Genomic DNA, 23,083 nt, shown 5'->3' on the forward strand with positions numbered 1-23,083 from the left:
TGCCGCGATTACAAATGTTTCTTTTTTTTTTTTTTTTTTCTCTAAAGTATTCCCATTGCTGTCTATGGGAAAACGCGCCTGTCGCGTGAAAAAAAGGGTCCGGGACTTTTTTTCAGGCGACAGGCGTTGCGCGTCTATGAGATGTGAACCATCTCCATAGACGGCAATGGGAATTCTCCCCTCTAGCGACAGAAGCGTCCCGCGTCGGGCGTTTTGTCGCTTAGGTGTGAATGGGGTCTAAGAGGTTGTAAAAACGCTTGTTTAAAAAAAAAAAAACCCTGCAAGACTTATAGGCTTATCTGTAGCATAAAGTGGTTGTAAAGGGTTTAACACTAATTCTAGCTAAAGCACATTTCCTAATCACATTTCCTAATCAAACATAAGTAAAGGTCCAGTGAACACTGCAACTCAACCAGTCGATGTTTACTTCTTGGCAATAAAACAAGCAGAAGCGAGGACAAAGCTGGCCATATATTGCTTGTTTTTTGCCAATTGCTGCTGAATTGGCCGAAATGAGTAATGATTAAGCACAGATCAGATGTGTGAAACACATCTACGTGACTAACACCTGGTACGTCTGCAATCAAAGGCACATTTGGGAACTTTGGATGTGCAGCCATTTCTTCTACCTCCAAGGCCAGCCGATGGAAGTGGCTGCTGGTCACTCGGGTCTACTAGTGGGATAAGCGAGCCAGAGAAAGCTGCTTGGATTGTTTTTACAAGAATGCCAACTATTGGCTCCAAAAACGATACCGCTGAGATGATGCCTGCAGCAGGCACCATCCTGCTATAACCAGAGTCCAGCCATGTTAAAAAGTGGTCAACACACACACAAACCCTAAAACATGCAAACAGAGTCACCCAACTTCTTACCCAGAGAAAGTCCCGATAGGCATAATAGTACAGCCAGTCATGGACAACCACGTTCCAGGTTCGGTAGTAGTTGGCAAATGAGGTTGAATTCCACCAGTCCTAAAGGAAAGGAGATATTTACAAGCATTGTTATAAGAGCAATCTTTTCACTGCCAAGTTAAACCATTTTTCTCCCCAGGAGGCTAGAGTTAGTTAGTTAGTAAAGCACAGAGCTTGTCGAACTAAAAGATGGCACTGCTGATTTTGTACACGTCACATGATAGTTGTGAAAATATTAAACTAGATTTATTAAAACACAACCTTTGAAATTCTTACTAAATCTAAAGGATCAAACTGTAGTAATGTCAATACATATTTGTAAGTGCCTTTCCACTTTTGCGGTCAAATTTGGAAAACCCCACTATATGCTTATTATGTTTCCCAGTCACACCTTTCTAGGCGTTTTTTAGGGCAGGCCTCAGACCCCCATATACATATACACACACACACACACACACACACACACAAACAACAACAACATTTGCTGTTGGATTGCCTTTAGAGATTTACCAAAACCATGTAAAAATATTGTATAGTGTGTATTCAGCTTCAGGCAGACACTCAGGCTTTCACACAGACTGCAGGGGAGCCGTTTTTTCATGTCTGAGTACTTCCGATTCAGTTTCACATGGCAGGAGATCAATACAAAACTAAAGCAATGTACAATCTCCCTGCTATCCACCCAGGAAAAAATAAAAAATAAATTGATGAGACCGACAAGAGGAAAAAGAGCCAGTGTCATTGCTACAGCAGCCTGCTATATGTGATCAGCAGCTCATTAGTCCTAGGTTACCAACTGGCTGTAGGCAAATACATTTCCTGCAAAAATGATGCAATGGTTATCCAGCTGTCAATTATGTTCCAACATAACCCCCATCATGTTCACAGCGGTAAAAAGATTAAACCCTTTAGTTCTGTGAAGAGAAAAAAAAACAACACACACACACACACACACACACACACCTTACTTCAAATCATAATTTGGACATTACATTGCCAATATTTATATGCTCCTCATAAATCCCATCTAAGTCACGCTACATTTGTGAAACCTCTTTTTTTTTTTTTTTTTTAAGCAGCTCTGAGTGCAATACTCATCCATCCACAATGGTTACCCACAGGACCTCTTTTACAAAGAATTTTCTCCCTCTTCTAGGTTGAATGATGCAGAGAGTCGCTCAACCCAAAAGACTGAGGAAAGACACTAAGTGAAGGCCATCATGGGATGCCATCAGTCTCTGCATCATCTAGGACATGGGTCTTTAAATTTCGGCCCTCCAGTTGTTCAGGAACTACAATTCCCATCATGCCTAGTCATGTCTGTGAATGTCAGTGTGTTACAATGCCTCATGGGATGTGTAGTTCTACAACAGCTGGAGGGCCGTAGTTTGAGGATCCCTGATCTAGGACTATGCACTTTCAGGAGAACTGTACTATGAATTAAAAAAAAAAAAAAAAAGTTGCTGGGGGGGTTTGGGTTTTGCTTCAAAGCAGGGGATGGTGGTCCCCAATTTTCTTGTAGGTGAAGTAGAGAGTCTGTACCTTGTAGAACATCCGGTCAGCGAAGCGAAGCATCTCAGCAAATGCATTGAGCCAACAATGCAGGAAAGCGAAGAAGGCCAGGAAGAGAATCAACACACCTAAAAACAGATGGGATAAACTCAAAATCAATAAACACATACATACTGCTGAAATGTAACCATACTACCAAATATTGTTTTCTGACAACTCTATATGGTTAATATTTCTAATCATGGTATTCTGTATAATAATTTTTCCCATATGCCAGTATTTTAATTAAGGACAAAATGTATAACAATGCCAGTGGTGCTTACAACAATCAATCACTTTGCCCACAGTTTTCTATAGTTGATTGGCTTAGATATACTCCTAAAATACAACAAACAACAAAATGTGGCATATTGCAGCTTGCCAGTCCTTTCGGAGTGGTGGCTGCATAGGTTTTCTTTTTTCAGTCTATGTGCATTTTCTGTAAATGCAAAAAAAAAAAAAAAAAATCCTATTTATCCAGTTACAAATCTTGATTTCTGCACTAAACTGAAAACTCAAAAGTTTATTATCTTTCCCAGCTCTCATCTTCTGTGAACTACTGAACACCTTTCACTCTTTAACTGAAATGAGAGTAGGAGATATTAGAATATTAATAATACATTCATATAGCGCCAACAGTTTACGTATCGCTTTACTATATACAGGCGCATCTAATAAAATTAGAAGATCAAAAAGTAAATTTATTTCAGTAATTCAAAACGTAAAATGCATGTATTTTATATAGATGCGTGACAGAGTGATACATTTCAAGTATTTTAATTTTGAGGATTATGGCTTACAGCTAGTGAAAACATAAAATTCAGTATCTCAGAAAGTTAGATCATTATACAAGACCAATAAAAAAAAAAAAAAAAAAATAGATTTTTAAATACAGAAAACTTTGATTTTGGACTTGATAAAACACAGTGGACCAACACCAGCAGATGACATGGCTCCTCAAATCACTACCGACTGTGGAAATGTCACACTGAGCCCCATGCAGACTCTGGGACCTCGATTTCCAAATTAAATTCAACATTTTCCAGAGTCAGTGATGATTTATCAAGTCCAAAGATAGAGCAGGCCTCTATTCTAAAGCACTTCATGCTTCCCTCTGCTGACCAGCTTTCTAAAGATGCCTATTTCATTTTCCAGCAGGACTTGGCACCTGCCCACACTGCCAAAAGTACCAATTCCTGGTTTAGTGATCGTGGCATCACTGTGCTTTACTGCCAAGCAAACTCGTCTGACCTAAACCCCATAGAGAATCTGTGGGGTATTGTCAAGAGCAGCCCTCAAATTCCACCCGCATTTTGCGAGTGGATTTTGAGGGCTGGCGAGGAAGGGCTGCCTGGGAGGGGGGGTGTGCACATCACTGTCATGTGGGGTTGTATGGGAGTCTTTCTCCCAGCACTTGCAGAGGGGAAGAGAGGAGAGCAGACAGCCGGAAAATCACTACTGGCTTTCATTTCAATTTCTGTGTGTTGCCTGCACTTGCTGTCACACACAGCCCCGCCCCCTAGTCCGGGGACTTTGATAGACAGATCACCTGTCCAATCACGAGTGACGTGTATCAAAGTTCCCAGGACAGGGGGCGAGGCTGTATGCGACACCGAGAACACACTGCAATTGAAATGAAAGTGTGATGTTTCTCGGCGCTCTTGTCATCCACCCGGTAATCCACTTCCTCTCCTCTGTTCCCTTGCATGAAGGACACAGGCAGCATGCTGGGCACAGATAGGCAGCATGATGGACAGGGGCAGGCTGCATTGGTGAGGTTGCATTGGTGGGCAAAGGTAGGCTGCACTGATGGGCATGGATAAAGTAGTTAATATTTATTTTTAAAACATAATTCTGCATAAATCATTTAAGTGTCATTTCATGAGGGCGTGTTTGGGGGCAGGGCATGGTAAGGGTTGAGTGGGGCAACTGGTGGCGAGTAACCCTTGAGGGTTGTCTAGAAGCTCAGGACTTGAAATTTTGAGCCCTGGTCAAGAGGAAGATGAGACACCAGACCCAACAATGCAGATGAGCTGAAAGCCACTATCAAAGCAACACCTGCTGAGGTTCCATAACACCTCAGCAGTGCCACGGGCTAATTGCCTCCATGCCATGCCAAAGTAATTCATGCAAAAGGAGCGCCAACCAAGTATTGAGTGCATACTATACATGGACATACTTTTCAGCAAGGCAACATATTTTTTTTTTTTTTTTTTTATTGGTCTTATGGAATATTCAAATTTTCAGAGATACTGAATTTTCGGTTTTCACTAGCTGTAAGCCTTAATCAAAATAGAAAAAAAAAAAAAAAGAAAATGCAAGAAATATATCACTCTGTGTAACGCATCTATATAAAATATACGTGCGTGTGTGTGAGATATATTATATATATATACACACACACACACACCTGAAAGAAAAACGATTGCAGCCACCTTATCCAAGCACTGGTAAGGTTTTTTTTTTCTTTTTACGTTGACATGCTTTAATTGGCACAATATAGCAAAGTAAGGACGGTGTCCACAGTTTAACTCATGGAAGTTTACTGAAGAGAGATCACAGTAAAGTAAACTGGTTGCTATGGGTTACTGCACTTTACATACGTTTACTTGCTTTATTTAAAATGAGCAAAAATAAAATTAGCAAATTAAGAGAGGAATAAAATTAACTGCAAAAATGATAGGTGGCTGAAACATACCTGGCAGGATAGAGTTGAAAATACAGAGGACAAGGACCTTCAGGCTAAAAGGCTCCTGGCTCATGTTGTGGAAAAGTGGAATGCAGAGTCGGACAAAGACATAGTAAGCATAGAAGAGGCAGCCAAGCACCTAAACAAAATGAAGAAAGAAAAGGTTAGTAAATGACAAAACTATTTTAACTAGGATACCCATGTGATATACAGGCTCAGAGCGCATTTACCAAAAAATACATCAAAATGCCTATGTATTTCCAGATAGCTGTAAATATCCAATAGTACCCAAAAATCACACCTATTTCTACAATAAAAAAATAAATAAAATTATGTAGCCAGTTAAGACAACATAGTATAGTAAAAGTGAGAGCCATATTACTGTTAGGCTGGAGTTCCATTTTAAGATTTGAATAGAGCTGGGCAGGGTTAAAACATCACTCTGATCCCTATTGCTGTTCATGTCTTAAACGGGAAAATTTCCCACTACTCTACCGAACGTTACTCTACTGGAGGTCATCTAACTTTAAATATAGAGAGCCCAAGGAGGATGCAATAATCTGCATATTAAAAAAAAAAAAAAAAAAAAATGTAATAATGCAAAAACTTGGTTACTCCTAAAGTTATCCTCTAAAGAAATCCCAATCCTGATTTTTAGATGGATTGCACTGCAGTGTCCTCTTCCTAGAATAGCACCTACCCACTACCTGCATGCCCATGAATTCCCATGACTGATCATGGTGCCAGTGCTGGAATTGCTGATGACTGCTTTGTTTTATCTGGGGAACTCCAGATGTCGATGGAGTGACTGCCCACATACCCCCAGCATCAAGACCTCATTTCAGCATACAACTGAACCCGAGAAAGATACACGCTCAGTACAGGTGACAAACAAGTTATAGGCAATTCACACAATGTTGTGCCGCTTTCCCAGGCAAAGAAAACGGTGAGCCCACAAGTCATTTTATAACTTCTACCATTTAACAGGAAGATATGCTTTATAGTCCAGTTCTGCTTTAATACAGAAAGAAATTTTTCATAAAAACAGGCCAGCAGCATAGTATAGCAAATATAAAAAGTCATAACTTATGACTAAGGCCCAGTAGGGCTGAAACTCGTCAACATTTTTTGTATTGCCCTCCTGCTTTACGGATTTAACAAAAGATTACTTTTTATATTTGATATACCATGTTGCCGGCCTGTTTTATGAAGATTGATGGACAGCGGTTGCAGCTGTGGTCAGGCACAAGTATTGTCTATACATGCGATTATAGCCCGAGAGGGTAGTAGCACCACACAATTTTGTCCATTACAGAAAGCCATTTACCTGAAGAAATTTGGTCGCAACATAGCCCCACCTTATGGATGGATTCCTAAAAGGCAAGAAGCAAAAGAAATCAAGCTCAATAAATGTATCTGAACAATGCTATATACTTACTACATGGTATTTAAAAAAAAAAAAAAAAAAAAAGGAGGGGGGGGGGACAGATGTCATTGAACAAACAGTGAGCATGCCAGTACAAAATGGTTATTTGTAGGCAAAAGGTTATCACATAAGGGTCACAGTGTTACTTTTAGACACGGGTCACATAGTACAGCTAAAAACGGAACAAAATTGAGAAATTTACCTTGGATAACTGTCTCTGTAGATCAGAGTTGGAGCAAACAGGAAATACAGGTATTGCGTAACTTGTGGGACTGGAGCAACAGCTAAATTGGAAGGAGACAAAAAAAAAAAAAAATATTGACACAGCTCCTATACTGTTCAAACAGAGGAGAAGAGCTGTTCTCCATATAAAGTATACAACACAGGCATGTCAAATGCAATGACACTAAAGGATTAATAGGACGATAACCGACATTTTAGTGCGCAGATTATGGCATAAAGTACAACGTTCTACCCTAACCCCTCAACTATTCTTCCTTGCAGACAAGCCCTCCTATTTATAACAACATGCAATCTCCCCACTAACCCTCCCTGTAACCCCAACCATCTCACTAGCCTTTCCCTAAGGCCCCTAATACTACCAACCCATTCTGGTTACCCCAAGGCACCCCTCACACTAACCCTTTGTGTAACCCTAAAACACGATTCTTCCATGAAACCCCAACACCAACCTTTAGGCTGGGTTCACACTATTGCAATTTAGATGCGGCTTTCCCAGCATCCAAGTCTCTGAAAGGAGCTGGTTCACATATCTCCGGAGCAGCTCTGGTACGAATTGCACAGGAGTCTCGTGCGTCTTGGTTAATTTCAGGTCCAAATTCAGACAAAAATGCAGGCTGAAATCGGACCTGAAACAGTGAATGGAGACGCATCAGACCCCTGCTGGGAGCAGCTCCATGCGCAGGTGTGAACCCAGCCTTAAGCCAACCCTCCCTGTATCCCTAACACAGACTCCACCACCATCTCTCCCTGTAATCCTAGGGGTGACCAAACACTTTACAATTTAATTGTACAACCCCATTTAGATCTACCATTAACTATGTAATGCAAGGAGCTGCCTTTGACACAATTTAATAGGACTGTTGTATGGATTGTATCCTATTGCAGTTTTTGGTAATATACATTCACATAGTATAGTGTATGGCCAAGCTTAACCCATTAAAAATGTATCCCTGCAAGTCATTACTAATGCTTCCTGTAACCCTAAAGCCCTGTTTGCATCCTCTGGTGGAAAGATGCCAAACACCAAAAGCAGGGTAATGCAAGAAAACATTGCATCAATTCATCCAAGGGCAATGCTTATGAGACTGAAAAACTGCTACTGGGCTATGGAAAGGAGTGCAATTATAAAGTAAAATTTAAAATAAAAAGTCAATATTTACTATCTGGTTTTGTCTACAAATATTTGCAAATTAAACAATTTTATCTCTGACTTTACTTATTAAAACTTTGAAATGAGGACAGGAAGCATCTATAATAAAAAGTAATCAATCCGATTATTTGCTTAATTTTTCAGAGAGCTAGAAGATAAATCCTGATTGGTCACATTGCGTGATCTATAATATGTTGTTCCTTTTCAGCATTTCTTTTATTTTGAATCATCCAATTCTTTTCTCCAGGTTTATCTTTTTTTTTTACCAGGCTGTAAGAAGAGCAGGGTAAAAAAAGGTCTCGCTTCATGTACACCGGATGTTTTTACAAGCTCTCCTGAACGATTTAACTTGACAGATAGTAGCCCACGCTTAAAGGTCAACGTAACATGGCTAAAAGCATTTCAGGGCAGTGGAAAAAGGCTTTTGAACGTCCGTTTAGCAGCAGCAGTGTACATGGGGCCCAACTGTAGACATGGGTGACTTCTTACTTACATGTCTTCTCCTTGGCAGAAGAGAAGATCCGAGGGATATTTTCTCTTACAAATGAGTGCGATTTCATTATCAGCCGAATCTGAGAACACAAAAAAAGTCAAATTAACATCCCAACGCTTGTTTTTCAGTATTAGATCTTGAAAAACTTGTGAGAATAAATAAAAAACAAAAAGGGGGGGGGGGGGGGGGTGGGGGGAGAAATTTTGGCTACTATTAGCCACTTTCTGGAAATGCTTATTGTCTGGATGTCATAAAAATGCTTTGGTTTCAAGATCTTTCAAGCCAATGACCTGAAACAAGTATGCAGATCAAGCCTCTGACTTTACCGACTGCTATTTACTAGGAGTCAGTACTAAAGACACAGAAGCTAGTTGCACGCTACGCAAACAACTAGCATTCCTTGGAACAGGTCAGCAATTATAGCGCCCCTTTTACTCTCAATAGGAAACATGACAATGTAGTCTTAAAGTACAGTACACATTTAAAAATTCTTAGAGGTTTACAACATGCTCTCCTGCATCTTCATTTACCCACAGAGTGAGTGAATGAAGTCCTGGGTAAGTTGTGAGTCAATCTAGGATGCCATATGAGCCACTGGCTCCCGCTGTGGTCAACCAAAGCCAGTGACATGGCAGTCGGGGCATGGGGCCCGAGTCCTGCAATGGATGCAGCAGCAGGACTTTGGAGTGAGCCTGCACAGATGCCCCCATGGTAAGCAGCACTGGGGGTGCGTGAAGGGGAGAAGCCAGTGTTGCTCCAGGGGGGGGGGGGGGGGGGGGATCAAGGCCGCCCTGTGCAAAACCCTTGCACAGAGCAGGCACCCTTTAAGGTTTTTTTTTGTTTCGTTTTTTTTATCAGAAAAAGTATAAGAGCTTGCTTTAACAAACATTTGAGGGGGGATAAGCAGCTGCAAATGTGTTAGTTTCGCTAACAGCTCCTTTATTATAAATTATGCTAAACTCTTCTTGACAATCAGTTTTGCACAGGATAGGTACAGAATTATAGTATATAATAAAAATTTGTGTTGCACATGATGTAGGATGTAAATTTATTAAAATAAAAAATGCCATGCGGTTTTAACCATCATACCACTGAGCACTCCTCCGACAGGAAAGACTTACGAGTGGGTATTAGAGTTCGGAGTGATACATAGAGGATCCTACACAAGCACGCTCAGTGACTGGGAACCTATGCAGCCAGGAAGGCTTGGATTCGGCTGGCAGCCCTTGGTGACAAATATGTGCCGGTCGTGAATATATCCCAGCGGGATAACCATCTTAAGTTGGATATTACACCAAATGCAAATTTGACGGTCTGTTTATGACACGTGGAAGGGAGTGGTGGGATTTACACAGACTTGCATCTCAAGCTCTAATGCCGCATACAGACGGTCATTTTTTGCGATGGAAAAAAAATGAAGTTTGAAGTGATGGAAAAAAACGACATTTATGAAACTTCATTTTCAAAAACGATGTAGCATACACACCATCGTTTTGAAAAATGATGAACAAAGTGACGGCACTCTAAAGGGGAAGTTCTATTCGCCTTGAGGCTGCTTTTAGCTGGTTACTTGTTAGTAAAAGATGTTTCGTGCTTTTTTGTCTGTTACAGCGTGATGAATGTGCTTACTCCATTATGAATGGTAGTTTTACCTCCCGTCTCAAAACTTGCTTCTGGGCATGTGCGGGTTTAAAACGTCATTTTTGCCCACACACGATCATTTTTTATGACACAAAAAATGACATTCAAAAATGACAAAAAATTCGAGCATGTTCGAATTTTTTTTTTGTCATTTTTCAGAAGACATAAAATGACATTTTGCCCACACACGATCATTTTAAATGACATTTTTAAAAATGTCATTTTATTTCATCACAAAAAATGACCGTCTGTACGCGGCATAAGAGTTAAACTTGGTATGGCTGCTGCAGTTTTGCCAGACTGTCTCATGCTGCTTGTACCTGCACCTGTGTTTTAGTTGTCCAATTGCCTTAATGTGTGCCTGCATACTAGGCTGCTTATCCGTCCGCTTGTGCTTATTTTGTTTGCTTTATGCGCTACATATATGATTTATAGCCGTACTTATCTGATGGACAAAGATTCACTGAAGCTCATATCTTAGTACTCTGGGACTTCCTTTACTTGAATATTGTGATGATCCCGCAATTGCAGCAGGTTAATTATGCTAAATGATCATACAGTACCGATATGTGAAATATACTTGTTCAGTCCACCAAGTGAGAGACTTAGTCTGATTGGGTGAATATTGAGCCTAGATGTCTACCGTTTGCTGTATGGCATGTTAATGGCTAACATTGTAGAGGACTCGCTGACCCTTGATGTTAACTGCATTACTGTCTTTTGTCAGCTGGCTAGGTATGCGAGTGTTGGTATGCCCGAGACTTCAGGTGTATTTTTATTTTGAAAAGTGAAAAAAATAAGTGCAGTGCCAATATGGAACCCGTCCCAATAACGGGTTCTAAATATCAAATCAAAGATATAAACCTCATATGTGTAACAACTATTGTGAACAATAGTGGGAGTGATCAAGGCAAGAACACCCATCCGAACATACTATCACCCAATGTTCATAATCAGTGAATGTATTCCCAAAACAATAGTGAATGTTCATGTGAAGTTCAAGGGTGGAACCCACAGTATCAATTCAAAATGATAAATGTCCATACATTGTAAAAAGTGACCCCCATAAGGTCAGCATGAATGGTTTCCCTCCAAGATATAGTCCCCGGAACTCAGAAAAGACGCAATACCCTTACCGGACGGAGAGGACCCACAACACACCATACGGCGGGGGGGTCACAAAGGCTTAATGGGCCGATTGCCCTCTCTGGTCACTGTTTCGGTCCGATTCGCTGTTTGCGCTAGACGTAGTTCACCTCAAACTTTGTCTGAATAGGACTGCTGCCAGATATCAAACTCCAATCCGAATTCCAATGGGGAAAATCGCTGCTGTGAATCCTGTCTGCAAGAGGCTAGGGACTCTTTTGTAAAGTGGAGGGATACAGCCGAATAAGCTGCCAATGATCGCCTGCATCAGTGGTGGACAGTGTTGTAAGTAACGGCGTTACCTAAAGATGCCCCTTTTGAGGGTAACGAGTAATCCCCTCGCGGTAACGCCGTTCCCATTACTTGGGCGGCGTTACCGCAATTACACCTACTTGTGTCAGCCGTCGGCCATCCATTATTAAAAAAGCGCGCCTCCTCCTCTGACTGTTCCGTGATAGGCGGAACACCAATTTTCCCAGCAGAGCCTCTGTTTAGTGTTCAGCCTATCACGGATGCCTTCTCATCCTCGGCCGAGAGGACATCCGTGATAGGCGGAACACTGAACAGAGGCTCTGCTGGGAAAATTACTGTTCTGCCTATCACGAACAGCCGGAGGAGGCACGGCTTTTGAATAATGGATGGCCGCGGTCTGACATGTCAGCAAACAGGAGAAGGTAGGGAGATCGTCGAGGCATGTTTACAGATGGCACAGTGAGGCGTGTTACAGATGGCACAGTGAGGCGTGTTACAGATGGCACAGTGAGGCGTGTTACAGATGGCACAGTGAGACGTGTTACAGATGGCACAGTGAGACGTGTTACAGATGGCACAGTGAGACGTGTTACAGATGGCACAGTGAGACGTGTTACAGATGGCACAGTGAGGCATGTTGTAGAATATAAAAAAAAAAAAAAAAAAAAAAAGTCACAGTTACTTTGCTGAGTAACTAATTACTTTTTCAATGTAGTAACTGAGTCACTAACGCAATTACTTTTTCGGAGAAGTAATTTGTAACTGTAACTAATTACTTTTTTAAAGTAAGATGAGCAACACTGGTGGTGGATTGATCCAGTGCTGGTGGTGACACCTGCCATCTCCTGCATTTCCCGGCAAAAAATGAATTTGGATGGAAGCAGCCGAGAGAGCCCAGCCCTGTGCAGTGCCACAGGAACCTGGAGGAAGCAGGTATTCAAATAGTTTTACCATTGTGCAAATTGTATATTGTGTGTGCCAATTAAATTAGAATTAGCTTTAATAAAAAAAACATTTGAAGGAGAAAGTGTAGTTTGCCCCTATATGAACAAAGCGGGTCCTTTCCCCACATGTATTTGTGTACACAAGCAGGAGGGCCAGAACAGAAGTAAAGGAAAGCTAAAAAGAAAATCAGAATGCAAGGGACCCAAGAATCAAATGAGCAACGCATTGGGGTAGATTTACTAAAACCATTGCACACAGAACCTGGTGATAACCAATCAACTTGCTCAATTAAGCTCTGACAATAAAACCTAGAAGCCGATTGGTTACTATGCACATCTACACCAGATTCTGTGTAAAAATAATTTTAGTAAATCTTCCCCAATAAGTTGTAGTAAACAAAAATTACCTGTTCCAAAATGACAACAAACCGGGATGCTGGGGGCAAGCTGTGCTGCAGAACTATGTATGCTGGACAGAAGCCAAGACCCATCTGGAATGTCATATATAGGAATCCATAAAACAAAGTGCGGAGTTTGCGATGAGAAGAGGTCTTGTATCCCTGTGCCCACATCGACAAAAGTACATGTGGAATGATCAACGTGCCCAAGAACATACATAACCATGTAGAGAAAACAATTGGGAATTTGCCAAAGGCATATTCTAAGAGATCAAACTCCAGGACAAGTCTAAAAAGACAAAAAAATAAAAAATAATAGGATTAGTATACACACAGCTTGTCTAAACTCTAACAAGTGTTAAAGTGGTTCTAAAAAGGCATACTGTTTGTTACAACAAAGTGTTACTATAAAAAGGTAAAAAAGTGTTTACCTTAATGTATTAAGGTACAAAAACTTTTGTTCTCCATCTTTCCCCTTCCCTATGTGAAGGAGAAGAGATCCAGCACTGTGCATGGCTGCGTCTTTTCTCCCCTTTCTTCCTCTTCACACAGGGACTTGAACAGCAGCAGGAGAAATCAAATGCAGCAAGGAGGAAATGGGGGCATGGCTCCATAGACACACAGCATGGGAGCGAGCAGGCACTGTGCACCTCCATAGCAAACAGCTTACTATGGGGCCACACCAAGAAGAGGAGGAGCCAGGACCGCTGACGGGGCACCTGAGAGGAGAATTTAGGGCTGTTCTGTACAATACCATATAACAGGGTTGTTATTTTAAGAAACTCTTTTTAAATAAACATGTTCTAATTACCTGCTCTGTGCAATGGTTTTGCTTAGAACAGGCTGACATTACGCTTCTGGGGTCCTCCTCAGGCACTCCTGGCTCCCCATTGACACACAAAGCGCAGTGAGAAAAAGAGAAAGAGAAAGAAAAAGAGAAAGAGAAAGAGAAATAAAAAAGAGAAAGAGAAATGAAAAAGAGAAAGAGAAATGAAAAAGAGAAAGAGAAATGAAAAAGAGAAAAAGAAAAAGAGAAAGAGAAAGAGAAAAAGAAAAAGAGAAATAAAAAAGAGAAAGAGAAAGAAAGAAATCTCGGACACAGCGATGGATTGAGATCAGGCAGACTTTTGTTTTACCCTGAAGCAGAGAACTAACTTTAGAACCACTTTAAAGTAAACAAACAAAAAGACTACAGTGTGCAGAACCCCCCCCCCCCACTTATACTTACCTGAGCTCAATCGTGCCAGCACTGTACCCAAGAGCAGTGGCTTACATTCTCTTACGATACTGCGGCAGAGCACATATGATTGAAATGTTTATTATAAAGAAGACCCTTTAGACCCCTTTCACACTGAAGGCAGTTTTCAGGCGTTTTAGCTCTATAAATGGCGCCAATAAACCCAGCCAGCCTCCAATGCGGTGCGCTTGTTGGACAGGGGGAAAAAAAATAATAAGTTCTGCAAGCATCTTTGGGGCGGTTTGGGAGCACTCCCTAACCGCCCCTGCGATGGATAGGCAGTGCTTCCGAAGCGCCTGAAAAGTGCCGCAAAACGGACGCTTTTAACCCCCTAGCACTATAATGAGCAGCGCTTTACCGCCAACGCGCCTACAGTGTAAAAGTAGCCTTAAAAATCATTTTCTCCATTACAAACAGAAGTTATCAACTCTGCCCACGTCTTTCGCAGCACCTATGCTTATGGAAGAACCCAAACAGGCCCTTAGTGCTGCCCATCCTTCTTCCAGTGCCATTGCTACTCTGCAGGAGATGACAGGAGGCAGAGATCAAGATGGGCCAATGCTAGTTGGTATGGAAAAATACATATATTTTGTAAAGGACTATACAACTGCACCAAGTCTTTTTATTTTTGCATTTGACTTTAGGGATTCCATATACACATTATATTTACCATTTTAAAAGTACAAATATGTAGGATATTGTGAAATAAATTGTACATTCTGTATATAACTGTATTCTATTTTGTATGTTTTGCTTATGTATTGCACCCTGCACTTATTGTGCACACGGCACTAATGTTTGATTACCTGTTTGCACCCTTTGATTTTTATCATAATAATAATAATAATAATAATACTAATAATAATAATACTAATAATAATAATAATAATAATAACCACCCTGTCTATGTTACGCCTCTTGTTACCATACAAGTACCACTGTAGTATTATTGTGATACTTACGCAAGTATGTGTTTAAAACAGTTACCTGGAAAGATGCCGAGTGTATCTTTTTGTGCAAGTTCCCTACTGCAGTAGTTCTTATTCATTTGTAACCACTAATCAATATGAGGATAGGGTAAGAGCCCATTCACACAGGGACAGCACGACTTTGGGAGGCAACTTGGACACGACTTGAGTATAAATCATCAGGCAAAGAACAAGGCAACTTCTCAAGTCACCTCCAGGACAGGAGGCTTTCCAGTGGCCAATCAAACAACAATCAGCTCTGTGGGAGGGAGGGGTTTGCTTGAGAAATGTATGTTCTCTTCCTGTATTGTTGCTTCAGTTAAGACAGTGATCCAACTGAGGCGACTTTCATTGAAATCAATGGGTACAAGTTGCCTACAAGTCGGATTGAAGTAGTACAGGAACCTTTTTTGAAGTCAGAGCGACTGCAGTAGTGTGCATTAAGACTTACATTGATTTTCTCATGCAGGGCGACTTGAAGTCGGATACAAAGTCGTCCCTGTGTGAATGGGCTCTTACCCGCTATAAAATTTCCAGAACAGATATATTATTGCCTTTTGTGAAATCCTATTTAATCAGCATGAAAAATGACACAATCAAGGTCTTTCGTACTATTAATAGAAAAGGCTTGTAGTTTTCTGCCTGAAGGACACTTGGCCAGGGCCATGGCAGAGTAAATGTGAAATCAGACTGAGCCAGGAAAATGTGTGATCGCTCAGTCTTTTGAGAGGCAATATCGCATGGATAAGCAATTAGCAGACCTCCAGCTGTTGCAGAACTACAATTCCCATGAGGCATAGCAAGACTGACAGCTACAAGCATGACACCCAGAAGCAGAGGCATGATGGGACTTTTAGTTTTGCAACAGCTGGAGGTCCACTAATTGCATATTCCTGCACTATCGGATTAATCATATAACTGTGCATTATCACTCAATGGTTACAACGATGGTACAGAATTATACAACTAACAAAATATATTCTCTAATAGGACACTCACCTGCCCTTATCAATTCCATCCACCACCAGTGTGCTGAGAATGAAGAGGATGAGGAGGGCAATGAACATGTGGTAGATCGTCCGAAAATGATTGACTTCAAAGAGCTCACTACAGGAAAAAAAAAAAAAAAAAAAAGTAAAATGATTAAACCACCATCCATAAATATTTTATAATATTTACACGTGTGTGTGTGTGTGTGTGTGTGTGTGTGTGTGTGTGTGTGTGTGTGTGTGTGTGTGTGTGTGTGCACGTTTTATTTTAGTCTTTTCCTACACAGATTTAATAAGCAAGCCAAACAAAAAAGTCTCTGGGCACCTAAGCTGCAACAAAGATTATTATGTAATCCACTCTAAATATCTATAGGAAGGTTATCACTTACTCAAGTAGAGAACGTCTCGACATAAACAGCTTCCCATGCTCAGGTGGCGGCCTGACCACTGCCCTAAAAGGAAAAATAATTTTGTGTTATTACAGTTCTATGCACAGCAGCAATGCTACACAAAAGTAACACAAGCTCAGGGCTGCTTCAAACGAGCTGCTACATTGCAATGCGGTGGGGCAAAGATCAGCACAGTCATGAAAAAATAAAATACAGAAAGCGGTGCAATTCGCCGAGCACATCGCTTAGCGAATTGCACCGGTTCCTGTATTTTTTTTGTAAACAAACTTTATTGAGATGTCACACAAATATCGCAAAGTTCAAATGCCGGCTCGGCGGAGCAAGGCAGTGAATTGCCTCGCACTGCGCTGGGCTGATAAAACAGTACTGCATGCAGTACTTTTCAGCGCATTGTGCCCATACACAACCGCAACGCAGTGGCGCGTAGGAGAACATGTATTTTGCCTCGTCTATGCGGTGGGACTGCGCTGGAATAGCTGTCCAGCACAGAATTACCCTCATGTGGTGTAAACCAGCGCTTAGGAGATATATTAGGAACAAAACGGTTCATTTTTATTACAAAGGACTGCCTAGCATTAGGCAGGTACTCACTTTAATGAGGGACTTCAATATAAAAATGTTTACTACCCCTTTCAGGGAATGCAAGAATATGGCAAATCAATAAAATATCAACTATCCATGGTCAGATTACAGAATCTACAATGCTGTTTACAAGTGAAAATTACAGCAACGTCTGTTCAGCGGTTATATGTTTATAGTATGAGTTGGCTGTACGAGTCATTATAACAGGGGGAGTTGCGAACTCTGGAAACATACAGAACAATCTTTTTCCCTTGAGTATATCGACATTGCAGTTGCAATGACACTATGAAGTAAACTACAGACTCTCAGAAGCAATATTTGTGGGTTTGTCACTGAGATAGGAAGCCACAAACTGTACCAACAACCTGACAAAGGACATGGCCCTTTTTTTTTACTGAAGTGATCTCCATAGTTGAACACAGACTGCAGATAAACAAATAGAGGTTGTAGCTTGTTCCTTTGTGCAATACAAAAAAAAAACCTCACACAGGAAGGCAAATCCAACATTCCATCAAAGTGAGTAAAAGGAATAAAATTTGAGACAATTTATTCTGTCTTATTACCTTACTTTGTTGCCCTCTTTATCTCCATTTCCAGGGTGGAAGTTGGTGGCTGCAGTGGAGGCTTCTAGAGCTGTGGACTCTTCAATCAAATTGTTCACAAATTCATCGAAGTGAATGTCTACTTCCTTCATTAACTCACTCTTTAAAAGCTAGAGGGCAAGAGGAAGCACTTTAAATGTATCAATGTAAAGACATGCATTTTTCTCTCTCATGTATAGAATATATAGAAAATAAAAAGCTCAGTGACCATAAAATTTAGATTATGCTTTTAAGTAGTTCCTGGGTCTGCACGTGTGTTGATGCCATTAGGAACTGTTCTTCACTATCCTTGTTGGATTTTATTTCATTAGGAATCGGTGGGCAAGAACACCCAAACTTCTCTGGAACAGGTGGGCGTTATCCTATGGATGTTGCTGTTGGGGATATAGCAGGCATTTAGGAAGTAAAAAAACTAAGCCTGCTGTGCCACACACAGAACTGAACCCTAAAAAGGTGGTCCTACCCTTTAACATCTATGCTTCTTTCTAAACTTGCAAATAGACATTTTCCTTTCCTACGGATTTTTTTTCTTTTCTAGATACAGGATAAAATAAAGGGAGTCGTTGGTTGGTACCACAGTGCTGTTCCAGCGAGTTGAGTGCATGCCCAAATTTTAGTATGTACCAGCAGTCTATTTCAGGTATACTTTCTCCCCCATGTGCAATAATACAATAGAGAATGCAGTCAAGCAGCGCAGTTGCTGAATCTTTCGTTTCAGAAGTTTAGGATCAGCAGATAGAACAGGATGTTTACCTCCGCCTTCTTCTTTAGGTCCATTTTTCTGTTGATGACGTGTTCCAAGTCCATAAAACCTGTCCGTAAGAAATCACAAGTCAGGTCACTGTGCACTGAACACTGACCGTTCAAGTATAAATGTGCCTGGAGGCGAGTTTAACACTATGCAACATCTTTAGTACAGAGAATTCAGGAACGTTAGGGTAGCCTTACATGTTAATATTATAATATATGGATGGAGGAATTCCAGCTGTCACCAGCTGTAATCTGACAGTCGGTGTAGTGTCACATTCGGCTCCCTATCACAGAATGCTCCAGAAGTGACGTTTCGTCGCCGCCATATTGCTACACCCCACACAGTAATGATAGAGAAGGGGGCAAGCAGACATCTTGTTACACCCTCCAGAGTTTTAGATTTCACAGTTATTTTCAACACAAAAACGGAGCTTAAATACAGTATTTGGAAATCCGATAGACTGTTTAAATGTTAAATTTTAAAAGCAGCAGCAAACCTGCTGACCTTACATGGCTGCTAATGTGACAGAACACCTCCGATTTTCACATTTAACATGTAAACAGTCCGTCGCATTTCAAAATACTGTATTTAAGCATACAAGCTGTGTTTGTGTTGAAAATAACTGTTAAATCTAAAACTCTGATGGGTGTAACAAGATGTCCGCTTGCCCCCTTCACACTCAATCATTACTGTGCAGGAGTGTGAGGTGTAGCAAGATGGCGGCGACAGAACGTCACTTCCGGAGCAATCTGTGATGGGGAGCCGAATGTGACAAGACACCGGCAGCTTTCAGAATACCTATTATGACTACAGATGTTTGGCTGTTGTCACTATTCAGCCAAGAATTTTTCTCCAGACTCATAAAATATATATATATATATATATATATATATATATATATATATATATATATATATATATATATATATTTTTTAGGCAGAAACACCCACAGGTCAGTTTTGGCTATTTCCTGCAGAATCACCTGAAATTTAAGCCGTGTGTGGCCAGCATTACATGAGCTGAAAAAAAACAGACAAGAAAAAATAATGAAAATCTTAACCGCTTGCCGACCACCCGCAATGTATTGCAGATGCTGTAGGCAACGTGACATACCTGTACATCACTACTTACTTCCAGGTGGTTGCACACAGCAGGAGCCTGTCAGGGATCTGCTGATCATCACAGCCCAGAGCTCTGTGTTGGTAGACAACACAGAGCTCTGTACAGAAGGAGCAGTCAGTTTGCTTTGATGGAATGAGAAACAGATCTTTAGTAAAAAGTAGGGTTGTCCCGATACCACTTTTTTAGGACCCAGTACAAGTACCGATACTTTTTTTCGTGTACTCGCCGATACCAATAACCGATGCATCTTAAAAAAAAAAAAAAAAAAAAAAAAAAAAAAGTAGCCTTGTGTCCCCAAAGAGAAAGCCAACCCCCCACTGCCGTCTAGTTGATCAGCGCTCGGGGAACATAACAGCTTTCATTTGAATAGCTGTGCGAGTACAAGTACTCGCGCAAATGCTCAGTATCGGTCCCGATACTGGTATCGGGACAACCCTAGTAAAAAGCAGAACACTTTAGACACACTTAACCCCTTGATAGTAATAGATGTTAACCCCTTCCCAGCCAGTGTCATTAGTACAGCGAGTGTGTATAGTATTAGCGCTGATCACTGTATTGGTTTTACCGATTGTCAATTCACCCCAGCGTCAGGTGAAAAAATTGTAGCAGAATACATTTTGGCCATAATTTATAAGAAATCACATTATTTTTTTTTGGGTGCAACGTTGCATGACCGTGCAATCGCCAGTTAAAGTAGCGCAGTGAACAGGCTTAGAAGAATGGCGTTGGGAGCCGGTTTAAGTATAGTTATGATTTGACAGGAGTTCCACAATAAAGGGAACAATGCTTCGAAAAATACTGAAGAGGTGTTACAGACTCCTTCAGCAGAGACTGTGTGGCCATAGCCATGGTACCCATTACAGAGGAAGCCAGGACTTGAGCAAGTAGGTTTTTAACTCCATCACATTATACACATATTTGGTGCCTCTGGACCCTGGACTTTATTCAGACCCTTGCAAGGTTGTTCAGGGTAGGGTTGCCACCTAATCCCTTTAAAACAGAACACATATGAATTACACAGGTTCTGAGGCTAATTAAGGTGGTAATTAGACTCATTTGGTGCCTTACCTGCATTAAATTAGCCTCAGAACCTGTGTAATTCATATGTGTTCCGTTTTAAAGGGATGAGGTGGCAACCGTAGTTCAGGGAGAGCTGAGAAGCTGCACCGAGACCTTGGTTGCACTCTGAAAATACTTCTAGATTATCAATGGAGGCCAGAAGTACAAAAAGCAAAAAACAATAGGAGTAGAATGTTGCAATTACTGGTGACAAACACCTCCTGGGCTTTACAAGCTCTTTTTCAGTTTCATGAACTCTCATAACCCTCTTCCTACCCCGATGTCTTACTCACCTAAAGGTGTTACTATTTAACTCCAGATTACACTTGTAGTCAAACGATTCACACTACGGTCTATAGAAATAAAAGACCTTTAACTTTCATTCCTGCTGATGTGCAACTATTAGATGACTGTGTGAGACAGTGTATTGAAAATTCAGCTACCAGAGTCTTAGTAAGCAGTCTGGGACAACCTCAAACAGCAATTTTCAACCACTTTTAACCAGCTTTAGGCCTCCTTCATATGGGTGAATATGTGCATGCACCGGAAACATTCCTGCAGCTCCTTCACCTGTACAAAGCAATGACTGACTGAGCCATTGGTGCTCACATATCCACATACCCAGGGGTTACCTACAGTTAGGGACAGATTCTCACCACTAAAATTACACATTAAAGCCCATAAATTGGCCCTAGACCAAATATATAAACAGCTTATTGCTAGAAGTTTCTAGGAAATTCTTGGTGCTTGTTCTATTCCATCAGCTACATTTTATTTTCTAATGCATTCCCTGCATTAGACATTGGCTCCTGCTGATGTCAATCAAATCATGTGAGAAGGGAGCAGACAGCAAACAGCCCAGCTAGGGATCGAGTCCACGCTTCTGCCCCCATAGTATTGTTATGGGGGCAGATAGAGAATAGTAGGAGCAGACAGCACCAGCTAGGGACCTCTGAAGAGGAGGGTCAGGGCCATTTTGTACAATACCATTGCACAGAACATTTTTTATTATTACAAATATATATTGCTTACAACAGCTTAAACCACTTGCGGACCTCCCACCATCGTTATATACGTCAGCTGTTTGAAGAGGAATATTGTTATTATGGCCGTGATATCGCTTATCAGGGGCAGGAAAGGCCTCCCTTCCCGACGCGCTCCGGACGTCTCCGCTTCTTAATCGGAACCGTCGCTTTCCTGTGAGCATGGATGCCCAGTGGAGGGGGAAGGGGGAATTTATTTTTTCAAAATTACTTTTTTTATTATTGCATTTTAGTGTATATATATATATATATATATATATATATATATATATATATATATATATATATATATATATATATATATATATATATATATATATATATATATATATATATTAGGGCTGTGGAAATTAACTTTTAATTCATCGATTAATCTTTAATTTTTTTGATCAATTAAAAATTATTTTGATTGGTACTCACCTCTCCGTTGGCTTCTGGGCCTTCAGGGAGTTCCGTCGGAGATCCGGTAACGTCACGGACACCGGCGGGGCTTGCCGTGTCTATCTGAAGGGCTCCTTTGCTGTGCCTTCATATCTGCATGCCGGCGGGACCTTACCATCTGCCACACGCAAGGGCTGTTACACTTCCCTCTATCTACCTGGGGTTCTACAGCCATCCACTGGGAGTTGTGATAGTTCCCTTCATGGGACATCTACATGCCGACGGACTGATTTCAACCTCTCCTCATCTGTATCGTTGTACACATTTTTATACTAGTATACTTAGCTACATGTTTTTATGACTGCTTTTGCTACCGTTTGGTATTACTCGCACCATTTTTACAGTTTATGTAGCTACATCTATTTTATCTCCAGTGCTATAAAAGTTTTAATGCCATTCCCATCAAGCTCTGCCTTTGTGTGTTTTTTTGTATCCTGCTATCCATTTTTCCCGTGGTTGGTAGCTGCACTGGGAATCAGCCTGCAAGGAGATCAGCTAAAAGTAGTTGGATCTGTATGTGCTTTATAATTAATCGAAATTAGTCAATTAAATAAAAAAAAAAAAAAAAAAAAAAAAAAAAGGTATACAATGTTTGGGGCTGCCAAGTCATTTTCTAACACACACACACACACACACACAAACAAACACACACACTTTAACTTGTAAACACTGGGTCAGAAAAAATAGGCCCAGTCCTTAAAAATCTTTAGTACAAATGTGATATCACAAGGTAAGGCAGCGAGATTAAATCCTCTGTAAATAGAGCGACCCTCCCATTTAATTTTTTTATGCAGCTTAATAAACTATCTACCGCGCCCAATGGAAAACGGAAGTTCGATAGCTAGGACCAGAGAAAAAGCTACTGAAGTAAACACTTAACTTTCCATTTCTCAACAACCAAAAAATATACCTAGTATTCCACTAGTATTCTGCTCATCCAGCAGAAAGCAAAGCTGGAATATTTTGGCCACTCATGAGCCTGCACAGGGAATTGAAACTTTGTCCTTTTGACTACACAAGAAGTGAAGGAAACT

The 23,083-nt window shown here is 40.9% G+C and overlaps 1 protein-coding gene across 1 annotated transcript in view; it reads right to left on the reverse strand.

The window, feature by feature from the left end:
- The window catches only part of SOAT1 (sterol O-acyltransferase 1), a 61,188-nt gene that overhangs the window by 16,188 nt on the left and 21,917 nt on the right, over window positions 1–23,083 (reverse strand). Inside the window, exons 3-13 of the mRNA XM_040359961.1 lie at window positions 18,387–18,445; window positions 17,595–17,743; window positions 16,429–16,491; window positions 16,050–16,157; window positions 12,855–13,134; window positions 8,465–8,543; window positions 6,781–6,862; window positions 6,480–6,525; window positions 5,162–5,291; window positions 2,455–2,552; window positions 874–972 (exon numbers count right to left, since the gene is read on the reverse strand). Coding sequence (XP_040215895.1) covers window positions 874–972; window positions 2,455–2,552; window positions 5,162–5,291; window positions 6,480–6,525; window positions 6,781–6,862; window positions 8,465–8,543; window positions 12,855–13,134; window positions 16,050–16,157; window positions 16,429–16,491; window positions 17,595–17,743; window positions 18,387–18,445 — 1,193 coding nt within the window. The remainder of the gene's footprint in view (window positions 1–873; window positions 973–2,454; window positions 2,553–5,161; window positions 5,292–6,479; window positions 6,526–6,780; window positions 6,863–8,464; window positions 8,544–12,854; window positions 13,135–16,049; window positions 16,158–16,428; window positions 16,492–17,594; window positions 17,744–18,386; window positions 18,446–23,083) is intronic.

Source organism: Rana temporaria, chromosome 7 (genome assembly GCF_905171775.1).
Source record: "Rana temporaria chromosome 7, aRanTem1.1, whole genome shotgun sequence".
Taxonomy (NCBI): domain Eukaryota; kingdom Metazoa; phylum Chordata; class Amphibia; order Anura; family Ranidae; genus Rana; species Rana temporaria.